The sequence below is a fragment of the Triticum urartu genome, chromosome 1, assembly GCF_003073215.2.
Source record: "Triticum urartu cultivar G1812 chromosome 1, Tu2.1, whole genome shotgun sequence".
Classification (NCBI taxonomy): Eukaryota; Viridiplantae; Streptophyta; class Magnoliopsida; order Poales; family Poaceae; genus Triticum; species Triticum urartu.
Window position 1 is genome coordinate 558,442,804 of NC_053022.1, and position 21,742 is coordinate 558,464,545.

General features: G+C 42.6%; 1 protein-coding gene across 1 annotated transcript; it reads left to right on the top strand.

Annotated features, from left to right (window-relative positions):
* Positions 1-19,205: 19,205 nt before the first annotated feature.
* LOC125539412 lies at positions 19,206-21,319 on the top strand. The gene is made up of 2 exons (XM_048702859.1): positions 19,206-19,725; positions 19,823-21,319. The coding sequence occupies exons 1-2, from the start codon at positions 19,631-19,633 to the stop codon at positions 21,006-21,008; spliced, it is 1,281 nt and encodes a 426-aa protein (XP_048558816.1). The 5' UTR covers positions 19,206-19,630; the 3' UTR covers positions 21,009-21,319.
* Positions 21,320-21,742: the final 423 nt, after the last annotated feature.

The following is a 21,742-nucleotide window of genomic DNA, read 5'->3' on the forward strand; positions in this document are numbered from 1 at the left end:
GTGGTGATTCTTCTCTTTTGCTTCTTCTTTTTGGAGAGTCTTCTCTTCTCTTGTAGGGAGCCGTACACTCATTGGAATAGTGTCCGGGTCTTCCACAATTGTAGCAGTTTCGCTCTTGACTAGAAGATCTTTTTGTTGGGGAACATAGTAATTTCAAAAAAATTCCTACGCACACGCAAGATCATGGTGATGCATAGCAACGAGAGGGGAGAGTGTTGTCTACGTACCCTCGTAGACCGAAAGCGGAAGCGTTATATCAATGCGGTTGATGTAGTCGTACGTCTTCACGATCCGACCGATCCAAGCACCGAAAGCACGGCACCTCCGAGTTCTACACACGTACGGCTCGGTGACGTCCTCGCCTTCTCGATCCAGCAAGAGGGGCGAAGTAGTAGATGAGTTCCGGCAGCACGACGGCGTGGTGACGGTGTTGGTGAAGAACAATCTTCGCAGGGCTTCGCCTAAGCACTACGAAAACTATGACGGAGGATAAACTAGAGGAGACGGGGTTGCCGGCACATGGCTTGGTGTTTCTTGATGTGTCTTTGGTGCTAGCCCTGCCCCTCTATTTAAATCTTGAGCCCTGGGGTCGAAACTTGGAGTAAAAGCCTCCACAAAGTCGGTTTCACCCGAAAGGCAAGAGTCCTTCTCGGACTCCAGGGCCAGACGCCAGGGTTCCCGGCGTCTGGACCCAGACGCCAGGGACCCTAGCATCTGGCCCCTGGACTCCGCAAAACTTCCTTTTGCGCTTTCCAAAAACCTTGTGGGCTTTCCCCTTTGGCCCAAATAAAGTGTTCTCGTACCCAAACAATTCGGAAAACATCTGGAACCCCTTCCGGTGATTTCTGGAACCCTTCCGGTGACCAAACACTATTATCACATATATCAGACTTTATCTCTGGACCATTCTGGAGTTCCTCGTCATGTCCGTGATCTCATCCCGGACTCCGAACAACATTCGATCACCAACATACATAACTCACATAGTACTATATCGTCAACGAACGTTAAGCGTGCGGACCCTACGGGTTCGAGAACTATGTAGACATGACCGAGACACCTCTCTTGTCAATAACCAATAGCGGGACCTGGATGCCCATATATATTGGCTCCTACATATTCTATGAAGATCTTTATCGGTCAGACCGCATAACAACATACGTTGTTCCCTTTGTCATCGGTATGTTACTTGCCCGAGATTCAATCATCGGTATCTCAATACCTAGTTCAATCTCGTTACCGGCAAGTCTCTTTACTCGTTCCGTAATACATCATCTCGCAACTAACTCATTAGTTGCAATGCTTGCAAGGCTTAAGTGATGTGCATTACCGAGAGGGCCCAGAGATACCTCTCCGACAATCGGAGTGACAAATCCTAATCTCGAAATACGCCAACCCAACATGTACCTTTGGAGACACCTGTAGAGCTCCTTTATAATCACCCAGTTACGTTGTGACGTTTGGTAGCACACAAAGTGTTCCTCCGGCAAACGGGAGTTGCATAATCTCATAGTCATAGGAACATGTATAAGTCATGAAGAAAGCAATAGCAACATACTAAACGATCGGGTGATAAGCTAACGGAATGGGTCAAGTCAATCACATCATTCTCCTAATGATGTGATCCCGTTAATCAAATGACAACTCATGTATATGGTCAGGAAACATAACCATCTTTGATCAACGAGCTAGTCAAGTAGAGGCATACTAGTGACACTCTGTTTGTTTATGTATTCACACATGTATTATGTTTCCGGTTAATACAATTCTAGCATGAATAATAAACATTTATCATGAAATAAGGAAATAAATAATAACTTTATTATTGCTTCTAGGTCATATTTCCTTCAGTCTCCCACTTGCACTAGAGTCAATAATCTAGATCACATCGCCATGTGATTCAACATCAATAGTTCACATCATCATGTGATTAACACCCATAGTTCACATCATCATGTGACCAACACTCAAAGGGTTTACTAGAGTCAATAGTCTAGTTCACATCTCTATGTGATTAACACCCAAAGAGTACTAAGGTGTGATCATGTTTTGCTTGTGAGAGAATCTTAGTCAACGGGTCTTTCACATTCAGATCCGTTATGTATTTTGCAATTTTCTATGTCTACAATGCTCTGCACGGAGCTCTCTAGCTAATTGCTCCCACTTTCAATATGTGTCTAGATCGAGACTTAGAGTCATCCAGATCAGTGTCAAAACTTGCATCAACGTAACCCTTTACGACGAACCCTTTTGTCACGTCCATAATCGAGAAACATATCCTTATTTCACTAAGGATAATTTTGACCGCTGTCCAGTGATCTACTTCCTAGATCACTATTGTACTCCCTCGCTAAACATAGTGTAGGGTATACAATAGTTCTGGTACACAGCATGACATACTTTATAGAACCTATGACTGAGGCATAGGGAATGACTTTCATTCTCTTTCTATCTTCTGTCGTGGTCGGGCTTTGAGTCTTTACTCAACTTCACACCTTGTAACACAGGCAAGAACTCTTTCTTTGACTGTTCCATTTTGAACTACTTCAAAATCTTGTCAAGGTATGTACTCATTGAAAAAACTTATCAAGCATTTTGATTTATCTCTATAGATCTTGATGCTCAATATGTAAGCAGCTTCACTGAGGTCTTTCTTTGAAGAACTCCTTTCAAACACTCCTTTATGCTTTGCAAAATAATTCTATATTATTTCCGATCAACAATATGTCATTCACATATACTTATCAGAAATGTTGTAGTGCTCCCACTCACTTTCTTGTAAATACAGGCTTCACCGTAAGTCTGTATAAAACTATATGCTTTGATCAACTCATCAAAGCGTATATTCCAACTCTGAGATGCTTGCACCAGTCAATAGATGGATAGCTGGAGCTTACATATTTTGTTAGCACCTTTAGGATTGACAAAACCTTCTGGTTGCATCATATACAACTCTTCTTTAATAAATCCATTAAGGAATGCAGTTTTGTTTATCCATTTGCCAGATTTCATAAAATGCAGCAATTACTAACATGATTCGGACAGACTCAAGCACAGATACGAGTGAGAAACTCTCATCGTAGTCAACACCTTGAACTTGTTGAAAACCTTTTGCGACAATTCTAGCTTTGTAGATAGTAACACTACTATCAGCGTCCGTCTTCCTCTTGAAGATCCATTTATTCTCAATTGCTTGTCGATCATCAGGCAAGTCAACCAAAGTCCAAACTTTGTTCTCATACATGGATCATATCTCAGATTTCATGGCCTCAAACCATTTCGCGGAATCTGGGCTCATTGTCGCTTCCTCATAGTTCGCAAGTTCGTCATGGTTTAGTAACATGACTTCCAGAACAAGATTACCGTACCACTCTGGTGCTGATCTCACTCTGGTTTACCTACGAGATTTGGTAGTAACTTGATCTGAAGTTACATGATCATCATCATTAGCTTCCTCACTAATTGGTGTAGTAGTCACAAGAACAGATTTCTGTGATGAACTACTTTCCAATAAGGGAGATGGTACAATTACCTTATCAAGTTTTCTACTTTCCTCCCACTTACTTCTTTCAAGAGAAACTCCTTCTCTAGAAAGGATCCATTCTCAGGAACGAATATCTTGCCTTTGGATCTGTGATAGAAGGTGTACCCAACTGTCTCCTTTGAGTATCCTATGAAGACATATTTCTCCTATTTGGATTTGAGCTTATCAGGATGAAACTTTTTCATATAAGCATCGCAACCCCAAACTTTAAGAAATGACAGCTTAGGTCTCTTGCCAAACCATAGTTCACACGATGTCGTCTCAACGGATTTAGATGGTGCCCTATTTAACGTGAATGCAGTTGTCTCTAATGCATAACCCCAAAACGATAGTGGTAAATTGGTAAGAAGCATCATAGATCGCACTATATCTAATAAAGTACGGTTATGACGTTCGGACACACCATTACACTATGGTGTTCCACGTGGCGTGAGTAGTGAAACGATTTCACATTGTTTTAATTGAAGGCCAAACTCGTAACTCAAATATTCGTCTCCGCGATCAGATCGTGGAAACCTTATCTTCTTGTCATGATGATTTTCCACTTCACTCTGAAATTCTTTGAACTGTTCAAATGTTTCAGACTTATGTTTTCATCAAGTAGATATCCCCATATCTGCTCAAATCATCTGTGAAGGTCAGAAAATAATGATACCTGCTGCAAGCCTTAATATTCATTGGACCACATACATCAGTATGTATGATTTCCAACAAATCTGTTGCTTTCTTCATTGTTCCGGAGAACGGCGTTTTAGTCATCTTGCCCATAAGGCATGGTTCGCAAGCATCAAGTGATTCATAATCACGTGATTCCAAAAGCCCATCAGCATGGAGTTTCTTCATGCGCTTTACACCAATATGACCTAAACGGCAGTGCCACAAATAAGTTGCACTATCATTATTAACTTTGCATCTTTTGGTTTCAATATTATGAATATGTGTATCACTACGATCGAGATCCAACAAACTTGTTTCATTGGGTGTATGACCATCGAAGGTTTTATTCATGTAAACAGAACAACAATTATTCTCTGACTTTAATGAATAACCGTATTGCAATAAACATGATCAAATCATATTCATGCTCAATGCAAAAACCAAATAACACTTATTTAGGTTCAACACTAATCCCGAAAGTATAGGGGAGTGTGCGATGATGATCATATCAATCTTGGAACTACTTCCAACACACATCGTCACTTCACCCTTAACTAGTCTCTGTTTATTCTGCAACTTCTGTTTCGAGTTACTACTCTTAGCAACTGAACCAGTATCAAATACTGAGGGGTTGCTATAAACACTAGTAAAGTACACATCCATAACATGTATATCAAATATACTTTTGTTCACTTTGCCATCCTTCTTATCCGCCAAATACTTGGGGTGGTTCCGCTTCTAGTGACCAGTCCCTTTGCAGTAGAATCACTCAGTCTCAGGCTTAGGTCCAGACTTGGGCTTCTTCACTTGAGCAGCAACTTGCTTGCCGTTCTTCTTGAAGTTCCCCTTCTTCCCTTTGCCCTTTTCTTGAAACTAGTGGTCTTGTCAACCATCAACACTTGATGTTCTTTCTTGATTTCTACCTTCGTCAATTTCAGTATCGCGAAGAGCTCGGGACTTTACTTTCGTCATCCCTTGCATATTATAGTTCATCACGAAGTTCTACTAACTTGGTGATGGTGACTAGAGAATTCTGTCAATCACTATTTTATCTGGAAGATTAACTCCCACTTGATTCAAGTGATTGTAGTACCCAGACAATCTGAGCACATGCTCACTGCTTGAGCTACTCTCCTCCATCTTTTAACTATAGAACTTGTTGGAGACTTCATATTTCTCAACTCGGGTATTTGCTTGAAATATTAACTTCAACTCCTGGAACATCTCATATGGTCCATGACGTTCAAAACGTCTTTGAAGTCCCGATTCTAAGCCGTTAAGCATGGTGCACTAAACTATCAATTAGTCATCATATTGAGCTAGCCAAACGTTCATAACGTCTGCATCAGCTCCTGCAATAGGTCTGTCACCTAGCGGTGCATCAAGGACATAATTCTTCTGTGCAGCAATGAGGATAAACCTCAGATCACGGATCCAATCCGCATCATTGCTACTAACATCTTTCAACACAATTTTCTCTAGGAACATATCAAAATTAACATATGAAAGCAACAACGCGAGCCATTGATCTACAACATAGATATGCTAATACTACCAGGACTAAGTTCATGATAAATTAAAGTTCAATTAATCATATTACTTAAGAACTCCCACTTAGATAGACATCCCTCTAATCCTCTAAGTGACCACGTGATCCAAATCAACTAAACCATGTCCGATCATCACGTGAGATGGAGTAGTTTCATTGGTGAACATCACTATGTTGATCATATCTACTATATGATTCACGCTCGACCTTTCGGTCTCTGTGTTCCGAGGCCATATCTGTATATGCTTGGCTCGTCAAGTATAACCTGAGTATTCTGCGTGTGCAACTGTTTTGCACCCGTTGTATTTGAACGTAGAGCTTATCCCACCCGATCATCACGTGGTGTCTCAGCACGAAGAACTTTCGCAACGGTGCATACTCAGGGAGAACACTTCTTGATAATTTTAGTGAGAGATAATCTTATAATGCTACCGTCAATCAAAGCAAGATAAGATGCATAAAAGATAAACATCGCATGCAATCAATATAAGTGATATGATATGGCCATCATCATCTTGTGCCTGTGATCTCCATCTCCGAAGCACCGTCATGATCACCATCGTCACCGGCACGACACCTTGATCTCCATCGTAGCATCGTTGTCGTCTCACCAATCTTATGCTTCCACGACTATCGCTACCGCTTAGTGATAAAGTAAAGCATTACATCGCGATTGCATTGCATACAATAAAGCGACAACCATATGGCTCCTGCCAGTTGCCGATAACCCGGTTACAAAACATGATCATCTCATACAATAAAATCAGCATCATGTCTTGACCATATCACATCACAACATGCCCTGCAAAAACAAGTTAGACGTCCTCTACTTTGTTTGTTGCAAGTTTTACGTGGCTGCTACGGGCTTAAGCAAGAACCAATCTTACCTATGCATCAAAACCACAACGATAGTTTGTCAAGTTGATGTCGTTTTAACCTTCGCAAGGACCGGGCGTAGCCACACTCGGTTCAACTAAAGTTGGAGAAACTGTCACCCGCAAGCCACCTATGTGCAAAGCACGTCGGGAGAACCGGTCTCGCTTAAGCGTACGCGTAATGTCGGTCCGGGCCGCTTCATCCAATAATACTGCCGAACCAAAGTATGACATGCTGGTAGGCAGTATGACTTATATCGCCCACAACTCACTTGTGTTCTACTCGTGCATATAACATCAAACCATAAAACCTAGGCTCGGATGCCACTGTTGGTGAACGTAGTAATTTCAAAAAAATTCCTACGCACACGCAAGATCATGGTGATGCATAGCAACGAGAGGGGAGAGTGTTGTCTATGTACCCTCGTAGACCAAAAGCGGAAGCGTTATATCAACGCGGTTGATGTAGTCGTACGTCTTCACGATCCGACCGATCCAAGCACCGAAAGCACAGCACCTCCGAGTTCTACACACGTACGGCTCGGTGACGTCCTCGCCTTCTCGATCCAGCAAGAGGGGCGAAGTAGTAGATGAGTTCCGGCAGCACGACGGCGTGGTGACGGTGTTGGTGAAGAACAATCTTCGCAGGGCTTCGCCTAAGCACTATGAAAACTATGACGGATGATAAACTAGAGGAGACGAGGTTGCCGGCACATGGCTTGGTGTTTCTTGATGTGTCTTTGGTGCTAGCCCTGCCCCTCTATTTATATCTTGAGCCCTGGGGTCGAAACTTGGAGTAAAAGCCTCCACAAAGTTGGTTTCACCCGAAAGGCAAGAGTCCTTCTCGGACTCCAGGGCCAGACGCCAGGGTTCCCGGCGTCTGGACCCAGACGCCAGGGACCCTGGCGTCTGGCCCCTGGACTCCGCAAAACTTCCTTTTGCGCTTTCCAAAAACCTTGTGGGCTTTTTCCTTTGGCCCAAATAAAGTGTTCTCGTACCCAAACATTTCGGGAAACATCCGGAACCCCTTCCGGTGATTTCCGGAACCCTTCCGGTGACCAAACACTATTATCACATATATCAAACTTTATCTCCGAACCATTCCGGAGTTCCTCGTCATGTCCGTGATCTCATCCTGGACTCCGAACAACATTCGGTCACCAACATACATAACTCACATAGTACTATATCGTCAACGAACGTTAAGCGTGCGGACCCTACGGGTTCGAGAACTATCTAGACATGACCGAGACACCTCTCTTGTCAATAACCAATAGCGGGACCTGGATGCCCATATTGGCTCCTACATATTCTACGAAGATCTTTATCGGTCAGACCGCATAACAACATACGTTGTTCCCTTTGTCATCGGTATGTTACTTGCCCGAGATTCGATCGTCGGTATCTCAATACCTAGTTCAATCTCGTTACCGGCAAGTCTCTTTACTCGTTCCGTAATACATCATCTCGCAACTAACTCATTAGTTGCAATGCTTGCAAGGCTTAAGTGATGTGCATTACCGAGAGGGCCCAGAGATACCTCTCCGACAATCGGAGTGACAAATCCTAATCTCGAAATACGCCAACCCAACATGTACCTTTGGAGACACCTGTAGAGATCCTTTATAATCACCCAGTTACGTTGTGACGTTTGGTAGCACACAAAGTGTTCCTCCGGCAAACGGGAGTTGCATAATCTCATAGTCATAGGAACATGTATTAGTCATGAAGAAAGCAATAGCAACATACTAAACGATCGGGTGCTAAGCTAACGGAATGGGTCAAGTCAATCACATCATTCTCCTAATGATGTGATCCCGTTAATCAAATGACAACTCATGTCTATGGTTAGGAAACATAACCATCTTTGATCAACGAGCTAGTCAAGTAGAGGCATACTAGTGACACTCTGTTTGTCTATGTATTCACACATGTATTATGTTTCCGGTTAATACAATTCTAGCATGAATAATAAACATTTATCATGAAATAAGGAAATGAATAATAACTTTATTATTGCTTCTAGGGCATATTTCCTTCACTTTTGTCATTGTAGGACCTTGACTTGGAGCTTCTATCTTTGCTTCTACTCTTGTAGAACTTGTTGAAGTTCTTCACCATTAAGCTCAATTCTTCATTGAAGTTTTGTTTCTCACTTGATGATGTAGGGGCTTCACATGAGGCTTTGTAGGCACCACTTGATTTGTTGTGAAGTTCCTCTTTATCCTTAAGTGACATCTCATGAGCAACAATTCTTTCAATTACCTCCGTTGGCTTGAGATCTTTGTAATTGGGCATCATTTGGATCAATGTGCACACGGTATCATATTTTCCATCCAAGGCTCTTAGAATCTTCTTGATGATGAATCTATCGGTCATCTCTTCACTTCCTAAGCCGGAAATCTCATTTGTGATGAGAGCAAGCCTAGAGTACATTTCAGCGACACCTTCACCATCCTTCATTTTGAACTTGTCAAGTTGACTTTGAAGCACATCCAATTTGGATTCCTTGACGGAGTCGGTACCTTCGTGCATATCAATCAAAGTGTCCCAAATTTCCTTTGCATTCTCAAGACGGCTGATTTTGTTGAATTCTTCGGGGCACAATCTGTTGAAGAGAATATCACAAGCTTGAGCATTGTATTGCAACATCTTCAACTCTTCCGCGGTAGCTTCACGGTTTGGTTCTCTCCCATCAAAGAAGTCACCTTGCAAACCAACACACACAATAGCCCAAACGGCGGGGTTATGTCCAAGAATATGCATTTTCATTTTATGCTTCCAACTAGCAAAATTAGTACCATCCAAGTAAGGACCTCTACGATGATAATTTCCCTCGCTAGACGCCATACTCTCCTAGGTTGTGAAACCAAGGCTATGACCACCAAAAGCTATGGAAATCAAAGCAAATGGAGACCAAAGCTCTGATACCACTTGTAGGATCGAAAGTATGTCTAGAGGGGGTGATTAGACTACTTGACCAAATAAAAACTTAACCTTTTCCCAATTTTAGTTCTTGGTAGATTTTAGCTATTTTAGGACAAGTCAAGAAATCATCACACAATTCAAGCAAGCATGCAAAGAGTATATTGGCAGCGGAAAGTAAAGCATGCAACTTGCAAGAATGTAAAGGGAAGGATTTGGAGAATTCAAACGCAATCGGAGACACAGATGTTTTTCCCGTGGTTCGGATAGGTGGTGCTATCCTACATCCACGTTGATGGAGACTTCAACCCACGAAGGGTAAGGATTGCGTGAGTCCATGGAGGGCTCCACCCACGAAGGGTCCACGAAGAAGCAACCTTGTCTATCCCACCATGGCCATCGCCCACGAAGGACTTGCCTCACTAGTGGTAGATCTTCACGAAGTAGGCGATCTCCTTGCCCTTACAAACTCCTTGGTTCAACTCCACAATCTTGTCGGAGGCTCCCAAGTGACACCTAGCCAATCTAGGAGACACCACTCTCCAAGAAGTAACAAATGGTGTGTTGATGATGAACTCCTTGCTCTTGTGCTTCAAATGATAGTCTCCCCAACACTCAACTCTCTCTCACAGGATTTGGATTTGGTGGAAAGAAGATTTGAGTGGAAAGCAACTTGGGGAACGCTGGAGATCAAGATTCATATGGTAGGAATGGAATATCTTGGCCTCAACACATGAGTAGGTGGTTCTCTCTCAGAACATATGAGTTGGAAGTGTAGATGTGTTCTGATGGCTCTCTCCACGAGTGAAGAGGAGGTGGAGGGGTATATATAGCCTCCACACAAAATCCAACCGTTACACACAATTTACCAATCTCGGTGGGACCGAATCAACAAACTCGGTCGGACCAAAATAGTAAACCTAGTGACCGTTAGAGATTTTCGGTGGGACTGACATGCAACTCGGTAGGACCGATATGGTTAGGGTTAGGGCATAACGTAATCTCGGTGAGACCGATTACACAAACTCGGTGAGACCGATTTGGTAATAAGCTAACCAGAGGGTTGGTCAGGCAAACTCGGTGGGACCGATTCGCTCTTCTCGGTGAGACCGAAATGTTATGAAAAGGAAACAGTGAGTTTACATTGCAATCTCGGTGGGACCAATCCGCTCTTTCGGTGAGACCGAAAAGTTACAAAAAGGAAACAGAGAGTTTGCAATCCCATCTCGGTGAGACCGAGATCCCTATCGGTAGAACCGATTTGCTAGGGTTTGGCAATGGCTATGACAAGTGAAACTCGGTGGCGCCGGGTTGAAAGAATCGGTAGGGCCGAGTTTGGCTTTGGGTTTAGGTCAAATGTGGATATGGGAAAGTAGTTGAGGGTTTTGGAGCATATCACTAAGCACATGAAGCAAGAGGCTCATTAAGCAACACCTCATCCCTCCTTGATAGTATTGGCTTTTCCTAAAGACTCAATATGATCTTGGATCACTAAAATATAAAATGAAGAGTCTTGAGCTTTTGAGCTTGAGCCAATCCTTTGTCCTTAGCATTTTGAGGGATCCACTTTCAACATCCATGCCATGCCAATCATTGAGCTTTCCTGAAATAATCATCTTGGAATAGCATTAGCTCAATGAGCTATATGTTGTTATGAATTACCAAAACCACCTAGGGATAGTTGCACTTTCACACATTCAGCCCGATGACGTCCCTCGAACTCCGATCCAGCCGAGTGTTCAGGGAGAGTTTTGTCAGCACGACAGCGTGGTGACGATGATGATGTTCTACTGATGCAGGGCTTCGCCTAAGCACCGCTACGATATGACTGAGGTGGATTATGGTGGAGGGGGGCACCGCACACGGCTAAGAGATCCAAAGGATCAATTGTTGTGTCTCTAGGGCGCCCCCTTGCCCCGTATATAAAGGAGCAAGGGGGGTGTGGCCGGCCAAGGGAGAGGGCGCGCCAGGAGGAGTCCTACTCCCACTGGGAGTAGGACTCCCCCCCCTTTCCTAGTTGGATTAGGACTTGATGGGGAAGGAGTGGAGGAGAAGGAAGGAAGGGGGCGCCGCCCCCCTCTCCTTGTCCTATTCGGACTAGGGGGTGGGGCGCGCGGCCAACCCTTGCCTCCTCTCCTCTCTTCCACCTAGGCCCACTAAGGCCCATTTGATTCCCGGGGGGTTCCGATAACCTCCCGGTACTCCGGTAAAATCCCGATTTTACCTGGAACACTTTCGATATCCAAACATAGGCTTCCAATATATCAATCTTCATGTCTCGACCATTTCGAGACTCCTCGTCATGTCCGTGATCACATACGGGACTCCGAACAACCTTTGGTACATCAAAACATATAAACTCATAATATAACTGTCATCGTAACGTTAAGCGTGCGGACCCTACGGGTTCGAGAACTATGTAGACATGACCGAGACACGTCTCTGGTCAATAACCAATAGCGGAACCTGGATGCTCATATTGGCTCCCACATATTCTACGAAGATCTTTATCGGTCAGACCGCATAACAACATACGTTGTTCCCTTTGTCATCGGTATGTTACTTGCCCGAGATTCGATCGTCGGTATCTCAATACCTAGTTCAATCTCGTTACCGGCAAGTCTCTTTACTCGTTCCGTAATACATCATCGCGCAACTAACTCATTAGTTGTAATGCTTGCAAGGCTTAAGTGATGTGCATTACCGAGAGGGCCCAGAGATACCTCTCCGACAATCGGAGTGACAAATCCTAATCTCGAGATACGCCAACCCAACAAGTACCTTCGGAGACACCTGTAGAGCACCTTTATAATCACCCAGTTACGTTGTGACGTTTGGTAGCACACAAAGTGTTCCTCCGATAAACGGGAGTTGCATAATCTCATAGTCATAGGAACATGTATAAGTCATGAAGAAAGCAATAGCAACATACTAAACGATCGTGTGCTAAGCTAACAGAATGAGTCATGTCAATCACATCATTCTCCTAATGAAGTGATCCCATTTATCAAATGACAACCCATGTCAATGGCTAGGAAACTTAACCATCTTTGATCAACGAGCTAGTCAAGTAGAGGCATACTAGTGACACTCTTTTTGTCTATGTATTCACACATGTATTATGTTTCCGGTTAATACAATTCTAGCATGAATAATAAATATTTATCATGATATAAGGAAATAAATAATAACTTTATTATTGCCTCTAGGGCATATTTCCTTCAAACATTGTATTGAGATCCAAAAAGAGAGAAGAAGCCATCTAGCTACTAACTATGGACCCGTAGGTCTGAAGTAAACTACTCACACTTCATCGGAGAGGCTTGGATGATGATGTAGAAGCCCTCCGTGCTCGATGCCCCCTCCGGCGGAGCTCCGAAACAGGCCCCAAGATGGGATCTCGTGGATACAGAAAGTTGTGGTGGTGGAATTAGGTTTTTGGCTCCGTCCCCGATCGTTTGGGGGTACGTGGATATATATAGGAGGAAGAAGTACGCCGGAGGAGCACCGAGGGGCCCACGAGGCAGGGGGCGCGCCCCCCACCCTCGTGACCGCCTCTTTTGTTCCTTGGAGCAGGGTTCAAGTCTCCTGGATCACGTTCGGTGAGAAAATCACGTTCTCGAAGATTTTATTCCGTTTGGACTCCGTTTGATATTCCGTTTCTTCGAAACACTGAAATAGGCAAAAACCATCAATTCTGGGCTGGGCCTCCGGTTAATAGGTTAGTCCCAAAAATAATATAAAAGTGGAAAATAAAGCCCAATAATGTTCAAAACAATAGATAATATAGCATGAAGCAATCAAAAATTATAGATACGTTGGAGACCTATCAGTAGTGCGGCTACCCGCGCTGCTGGTAGCCTCAAAAGCCACGCTACCACTAGGTTTTCCCTAGTAGTGCATGTCACCCACTTACACTATGTTATAGTGATACATCCAGAAAAATTCAGATAACTACTGCGTAGTATGATGTCATGTAGTACATGTGTTAATATTCATCACCCAGGGTGTAGCATAAGTTATCCTTCACCCGAGGTAAACTTACGATCATTTCATAATTAAATTACATTTGGAATTAAAATAGTTACATTCCTATTGATTCACTAGGTAAAATTTGACATAAGAAAATAAAAATATAGGTCATAAGACAAGAAAATTTGCAGTTTATGTGTATTTTAGACTATGTTTTTACGTTTGTAATATTACATAATATAAAATATTTTTTACGGCGATTATATATTTTCTTACGGTCCTTTTTGCGTCGGAAATAAGACAAAACTTACGGAATGTAAAATTACGGTGCATTGATGGTAAAATAAAGGGGGTAAAGAATAACTATTCCTCACCCCAGATGACGAATAACGCGACCCTATATATATATATATATATATATATATATATATATATATATATATATATATATATATATATATATATCGGATTTGCTAAGTCATATCTAGATGAAATTTAGTTATCTCACATCTAAGTCTACAATCGTTGGATTTATTTTCTTTAAAATTCGCGCAGAGGTTGATCACGTGCTTTCTCCACTTGTCTCGCTGTCCCCTGTCGGCCTGTTTTCTTATTCACAAAGATGGGCTTCTATTTGTTACATGGGGTGTCTTATTTTTTCTTTCTGATTGTTACACCGGCATGCACAATGGTGTGGATACCTGCTGATTTTGTCTGTTCGTGTGGCTGTTTTTGTTGGGGGGCTGTTCCTTTTGCAACGATGTGTAGATGTGGCATCTTCTCACAATAGTGTAGATGTGGCACGGCATTTACTTAAGAGTGCAGCCTTTTTATACGCCTCTCATGTCCCAGTTTATGGCTAAAAGGTTACGACCATTTTTTTCTCTTTGCTTTTTTGATGATCTGTCTTCCAGTTTTCAATTTATTTGTTTCCCTTTCTTTTCTATTTTTTTCCTTTTCTTTTTTCATTGTTTTACAAAAATTTGGATTTATCTTGTTTTTCTTTTTTTACTTTTATCTTCAATATCTCTATTTTCATTTTTCTAGATTTGCTCATTGCCATCTAGATTGTCTTTTCTTTTTCCATATTTTTTTATTTTTTTTATTTTTTAAAACAGAATTGCTAACTCATATCTGGATGATTTTTAAGGATGTCACATCTAAATTCAGGGCTGTCAGATCTTGTTTGTCTTTAAAACTCACACCAGGTGATCGTCCCTCCCGCGCTAGCGCGTTGACACGCACGTGGGTCTGTGCCCACTTCCACACGAGATGGGGCGGGCCATTTTTTTGCGAACACGGGCCATTCTGGGTCACTTGATGTTTGTGGGTTTTTTTTCTGATTGTCTCAGTTGTAGAGAATAGTAAGAGAGAAGGGATGTGACAGCTGAGCAGGCGGTGCTCATCAGAGTGAGTACGTATTTAGGAAAGGTTCCTATGGTTGCTCTTTTTTTTCATACAGTCCTTCACGCGACGAGTGGATTGGATATGAGAAGGGAGCAGTGAAAGTAAGTGATTTTCCGCTCGCATTTTTCTTTGATTCATATTTTTTTCCTTTTCCATTTCTTTTCTTTTTCTTTTTTCCCTTTTCCTTATTTTATTGTTTTAAATTCATGATTTTTCCACTATGCCATCTATTAGCTTTAAATGTCGTGCAAACCTTGACCGTTGGTTGTTTTGTCATGCATGGCCCGTGTGGCGTTGTGCGTCTAGTGTCAACTTATCAGTCTGCTTGTGCGTGCGTCTTTTGTTGGGACATTTTCACGGCGTGATCTGGGGTCTTGTTTCAGATCAGTTTTGCTTATTCTCATTTAGATGAGAGTAAATAATATCTTATTTAACTCATATACCGTTTAGATATATGTGTTTCTGAGTCGTGCTCGTTGTCATTGTGTTGTGTTTTCTGTTCGTTCCTCGTAAAGCAATGAGGTCCAGTATAACTTTTTTAGTGGGCCGTTTATATGTTTTGTGTACTTTTTTGACATTAGATTTTTTGCAGAGGCCACGTCTTTGTATTCCTTGTTTTAGCTAGAGAAGAGCGTAACTATTTTTCTTCTTTTGGATTTGCTAAATCTCATATGCATGATGTCTTATCTAAGTCTATAACCGTCTGATTTGTTTGCTTTAGTGTTTGCACGAACTTGATCATGTGTGCCCTGTGTCAACTTGTTTTTTTACACGTGTCCTCTTTGTCTTGTTTTCTTTTTTTCTGTCGGCTTGTTCCCGCGTTAATTTTCACATTGGCCCATATATGTTGTTATTTTAGACGTGGCCTGTTTCTCTTTTGTTTGTCTTTGCTATTTGTTTTTGTGGTCTGGTGGAGAATTCGTAGAGTCCATCCTTGACTCGCAAACGATCTTATACTTGTCCAATTTGCAAGTACACCCTCGACTAGCAACCGAGCATGGGTTTGTTTTCCATTCCAGTTGCAAATACACGCTCGACTCGCAACTGGGCTCGTAGTTTGTTATTGTCTCACTTGCAAGTTCATCCTCGAATCGCAAATGGTATCGTAATTTTGTGTAGTTGTCCCAGTTGCGAGTCCACTCCTGACTTGCAACTAGGCTTGTAGTTTGTTTCGTCCCAATCGCAAGTCCATTCTCGACTCGCAACTCGTATTGTAGTTTTGTGTAGTTGTCCCAGTTGCAACTTGCAAGTCCACCCACAACTCACAGCTCGTATCGTAGTTTAGTGTAGTTGTACCTGTTGCAAGTCAAACCTCCACTCGCATCTAGGCACATAGTTTGTTTCATCCGAGTGTTTTGTGCCCTAGTGGACAATTTATAAAGTCCATCATCGACTCGCAAACAGTCTCATAGCTGCTCAATTTGCAAGTCCACTCCCGACTAGCAACTGGGCATGTGTTTTGTTTTTCATTCTGGTTGCATATACATGCTCGACTCGCAACTGGGCTCGCAATTCGTTATTGTCCTAATTGCAAGTTCACCCTCGACTTGTAAATGGTGTCAAAGTTTTGTGTTGTTGTCCCGATTGCGAGTCCACTCTTGACTCGCAAGTAGGCTCGTAGTTTGTTTTGTCATAGTCGCAAGTCTACCCTCGACTCGCAACTCGTATTGTAGTTTTGTGAAGTTGTCCCAGTTGCAACTTGAAAGCCAACCCCGACTCACAACTCGTATCGTAGTTTAGTGTAGTTGTCCTAGTTGCAAGTCCACCCTCCACTCGCAACTAGGCCCGTAGTTTGTTTCATCCCAGTTGCAAGTCCACCGTCGACTTGTAAATGGATCATAGTTTTGTGTAGTTGTCCTAGTTGCAAGTCCACTCTTGACTCGCAACTAGGTCTATTGTTTGTTTCATCCTAATCACAAGTTCAGCCTCGACCCTAACTCGTATCATAGCTTTATATAGTTGCCCCATTTGCAAGTTCACCCTAGAATCGCAACTCCTATTGTAGTTTAAGTATGGTTGTCCCAGTTGCAAGTCCACCCTCAACTCGCAACTAGGCCCGTAATTTATTTTTTTCATCATAGCTATAAGTCCAACATTGACTCACAACTAGGCACATAGTTTGTTTTCATCCTAGTTGCAAGTCAACCCTTGACTCGCAACTAGGCTTGTAGTTTCGTAGTTGTCCCCGTTGCAAGTTCACTCTCGATTCATAAATATGCTCATAGTTCTTCGAGTTGCAAGTCCACCCTCAACTCGCAACTGGGTATGCGTTTTGTTTTCATCCCAGTTGCAAATCCATGCTTGACTCGCAATTGGGCTTGTAGTTTATTATGCAAGTCTGCCCCCGACTCACAACTTGTATTGTAATTTTGTGTAGTTATCCTAGTTGCATGTCCGCCCTCTACGGGCAACTCTATCGTAGTTTTGTGTAGTTGTTCCAGTTGCAAGTCCTCCCTCGACTTGCAACTAGACACGTAGTTTGTTTCACAATTCGGCCTATGTTTTGTTTTTCCTCCTAGTTGCAGGTCCACCCTTGACTCGCAACTGGGCTCATAGTTTGTTTCACCCTGGTTAAAAGTCGATCCTTGACTCAAAACTTGGCTACTATCGTTGTAGTTGTCCCAGTTGCAACACTCGACTTGTAGTTGAGCTCATAGTTGTCTCGGTTGCAAGCCCACCCTTGCCTCATAACTCGAGCATGTGTTTTTGTTTTTCATCACAGTTGCAATTCCACCCTTGACTTGCAACTGGCCCCATAATTTGTTTCATACTAGTTGCAAGTCGACCCTTGATTCGCAACAGGCCCCGTAGATTCGTAGTTGTCTTAGTTGCAAGTCTACCATCGATTTGAAAATAGGCTCATAGTTGTACTAGTTGCAAGTCCACCCTCGACTCACAACGGGGCATGTGTTATATTTTTCATCTCAGTTGCAAGTCCGTGCTCAAGTCGCAACTGGGTTGTAATTTGTTATTGTCCCAATTACAAGTCCACCCTTGACTCACAAATGATATCGTAGTTTTGTGTAATTGTCTCAGTTGGAAGTCCGCCATTGACTCGCAAATAGGCTCATAGTTTGTTTCATCCTAGTTGCAAGTCCACCCTGGACTCGCAACTGGGCTCATAGTTCCGTAGTTGTCCTAGTTGCATGTCCACCCTCACTCGCAACCGGTCCCATAATTTTGATGTAGTCCCAGTTGCAAGTCCACCGTCGACTTGCAACTGGGCTCAACCCTTTTCTATAGAAATTGTAAATCTAGTTTGATCCAGTTGCAAGTGCACCCTCGACAAATTCATGAACAAATTTTGATTATCGTGAATATTTTCTAATCCACGAACATTTTTTGAATGCACGATCAATTGTTCCGTATGTGTTTCAAAATAGTTTAGTGTATATTATAACAATGTTCACCGTATATTAAAAAAAGTTCACCATATATTTGAAAAAAGGTTAAGTGTGTATTTAAAAATATTTTAATGCATATTAAAAAAAGTTTAGTGTATAATTAAAAAAGTTTATTGTATATAAAAAGGTCACTGTATATATTGACAAGGAAGTTCAATGTATATTATAGAAAAATTAGTGTGCATTCAGAAAATGATTATCATATATTAAAGAATTGTTCATCGTATGTTAGAACATATTTCATATTCATTGACATTTTTTTGTAATTTGAAATTTTTTATTTATATTCATGAACATATTTTTGATCAAAATTTTGCCTTTTATTAAAAATTAAGGTATAAAATATTAGTTTTAAAAACGCAAAAACCAAAAGGCAAAAGAAAAATGTCGATAACCTACTACAAGCTAGCCTGTAAAAAGATGACGGAAAACAAAAAAAACAACAAATCAGTGGTAGCGCTACTTTATTTTCACTGATACATTTGATCGCTAGCTTTTCCTCAAAAAGAAATTCTGATCGTTACACAATTATTTGGATCACTAGCTTCATCTTTTTAGCACTAATCGCTAGCTTTGTGCTAGTCGGTGGCCTACTAAATGTACGAGCGGTTGGACATATTGGCCGGCCCAACCAGGCGGAGATGCGGGCTAGCTGGTTTGTTTGTTTTGAGCTTTGTCAAATCAAAATCAAACAAATAAACAGTGAGGTGGTGCTAACATCACACTTAGATGTGACTTTGTTATGTCACATCTAGATGAGCCCTAGACAGACCCTATATATATATATCGATGACTGTCAGTTGGTCGGTCGATGTTGGAGGCTTAATTAAGAGCTGACATGCATGTGTTATATGGTTTGGCGACAAGTAAAGAAAGAGTAAAGCTTGGAAAGGGGGAGTGGATGTGAACTCGATCGAAGGTTGAAAGAAGGTTGCGTGCTGCATCAGGTGCGTCTGAATGGAAAAGAGATTCCGTTCGGAGGAGGTTGTTTTTGGTAGTGGCTAGCTCCGTTTCACAAATTCATGGTGGAATCATCGATGAGGCCAGGAGTTGGAGGCAGGCTTGGTTAGCGCTGACGGCTTGCTTCATTCTTCAAGCAGCCCTGAATTCTTGATTGAGCCGGCGTGTAGTCTCCCAGAGCCCGTTATCACGGAGTTCCCAAATCAGCCGCCGCCCCATCCCCCCGGCGAGCAGCGGCAGCCGGCGTCGCAGCCGTCCACTCGGCTGCCTCGAGGCACTGATCCGCGAGGCGGGGAGGAGGCGATGCCGCCAGGAGGAGGAGGAGAAGGAGGCAGGCATGGCAGCACGGTGCAGAGCCACCCAGTGGCGACCGTCCGCCGCGACGAGGACGCCCCGCCCCATTCTTCGCCGCCGCTCCCCGACAATCCTCCGGTAGGTACCGAGATTCGCTCACGCTGCTTCAGTCTTCCTTTTATTTAACAGCGCCATCTTCCAATCTCTCTGACTGAGCCCTCATCTTCGATCCAAGAAAAGGAATCGGGAACCCGAACAAGCCGTTTATGTCCTTTACAGGAGAAGAAGCAGAAGCAGGAGCAGGTGCCGAGCCTCCCCGAGGGCGCCCTCGTGGAGATCCTTTCGCGAGTGCCCTACAGGTCCCTCTGCCGCTTCAAGTGCGTGTCCAAGCCGTGGCTCGCCCTCTGCTCCGCCCGGAACATCCTCAAGAGGTCGCCACAGACCCTCTCCGGCTTCTTCTACTACCAACACAGACGGCTCAATTTCCGCAATTTGTCTGGGAGACGTTTGCCTGTCGTCGACCCATCTCTCGCTTCGCTTTCTTGCGGAATAGCTACCAACACTTTTATATAGAACAATTCTGCGACGGTCTTCTCCTCTGCAGCTGCTGGAATTCGTATTTGGAAGAAGAAAGGGATTATGTTGTCTGCAATCCTGCAACTAAAGAGTGGATTGTGCTGCCTCCTGTAGTATTTCCAAGTCATGATAAAGTGTGGAGCTACCCGTTGAAAGTCACACCGTTCGTTCACTTAGGTTTCGACGCTGCTGTTCCGTCCCACTTTGCGGTGTTTGCAACCCCTAGCAATGTTGATTATGATTCTGAAGAAGTGGGTATCTACTCATCAAAAACTGGACACTGGACTTACATGCAGAGTAAGTGGGCTTCCGTAGATTATGTGGATCACGCTAGATCCGCACGTGTCTTCCTCAATGGCACCATGCATTTGATTACCCTTTGTAAATCAATATTCACAGTCAACGTTGAGGGGAAAGTTTGGAGGGAGATTCAAATGCCAGATTACATTAGCTCTGATGTTAATGACATGGACTCTGATACTGATGACATGAGCTCTGATGTTTACATTGGGCGGTCTCAGGGACAGTTGTATCTCTGGCACATAGATCATCTCCATGATTGCCAACTCCATATTTGGGTTCTTGAGGATTATGTTACTGGAAAGTGGACCCTAAAGCACACTGTTAAAGTTCTGGAGCTGTTTGGAAGGCATTCTCGCAAAGATGATGAATTCTATCAGATGTTTGCAGTTCATCCAGATTGTGATATTATTTTCCTTACCGACAAGAACATGACATTGTCGTATGACATGGATAATCAGAAAGTGCATGTTATCAGCACTGAAGGCATATATGGTGTGCCTTATATTCCCTGTTTTGAGGAATTGTCATCAGCTGGTCACTAAAGGGTCAGTGGTTGCTATGGGGCATACTCTTCTCGTTTCATGCCATTGCTTAGATATATTTTCGAACTCATATGTCTACAGTTTTGTATACCTTTCTGTTGGTGTTTGGGTGCATATCTTTTGTGGCTTTGAACAATATTTGTCAGCAAAGTCACTATAAGGGTACTGCTTAGATTATGAATGAACCTTGTCAGTTAATCTATTTGCTGTCATGTAATAATAATTATTGTGGCCACTCGTTAGCTCTTGATGTAGGGTAATATAAGACAATGGGAGTGTATTATCTATCTTTGATATCATTTGCATTTTCACGTTTTTATTTCCACTTGTTTATGCAAGTAAATGTCTTCAGTGTACAGGTTGTTATCCATCAAAGTTAGCTCTGTTTCTGTGTCTTTGTATGAGCTGAGAATAGATGGTTATCTGTGGAATAAATGTTCAATATTGCAGCATATGGAGGTAAGGGTGAAGAAATATTGGTTTTCTTTTGTGTAGCCCGCATGGCTTTCGATTGATGGTGTTCAGAATTTGGAAGCTAAACAAAACTCAAAATCATAATTTTTGCATATTCTTTGTTTGGCACAGGAGGGAGGACTTTATGAGAGGAAAATGATAACATGGTTCACTCATTGATATGTTTGTAGTAAGAGAGACTGGGGTAATATATGTACTAGTTCACCATTCATCACTAAAGTACTTATACTCTACCAGTGCATTTTCAATTCTTGTTTTGA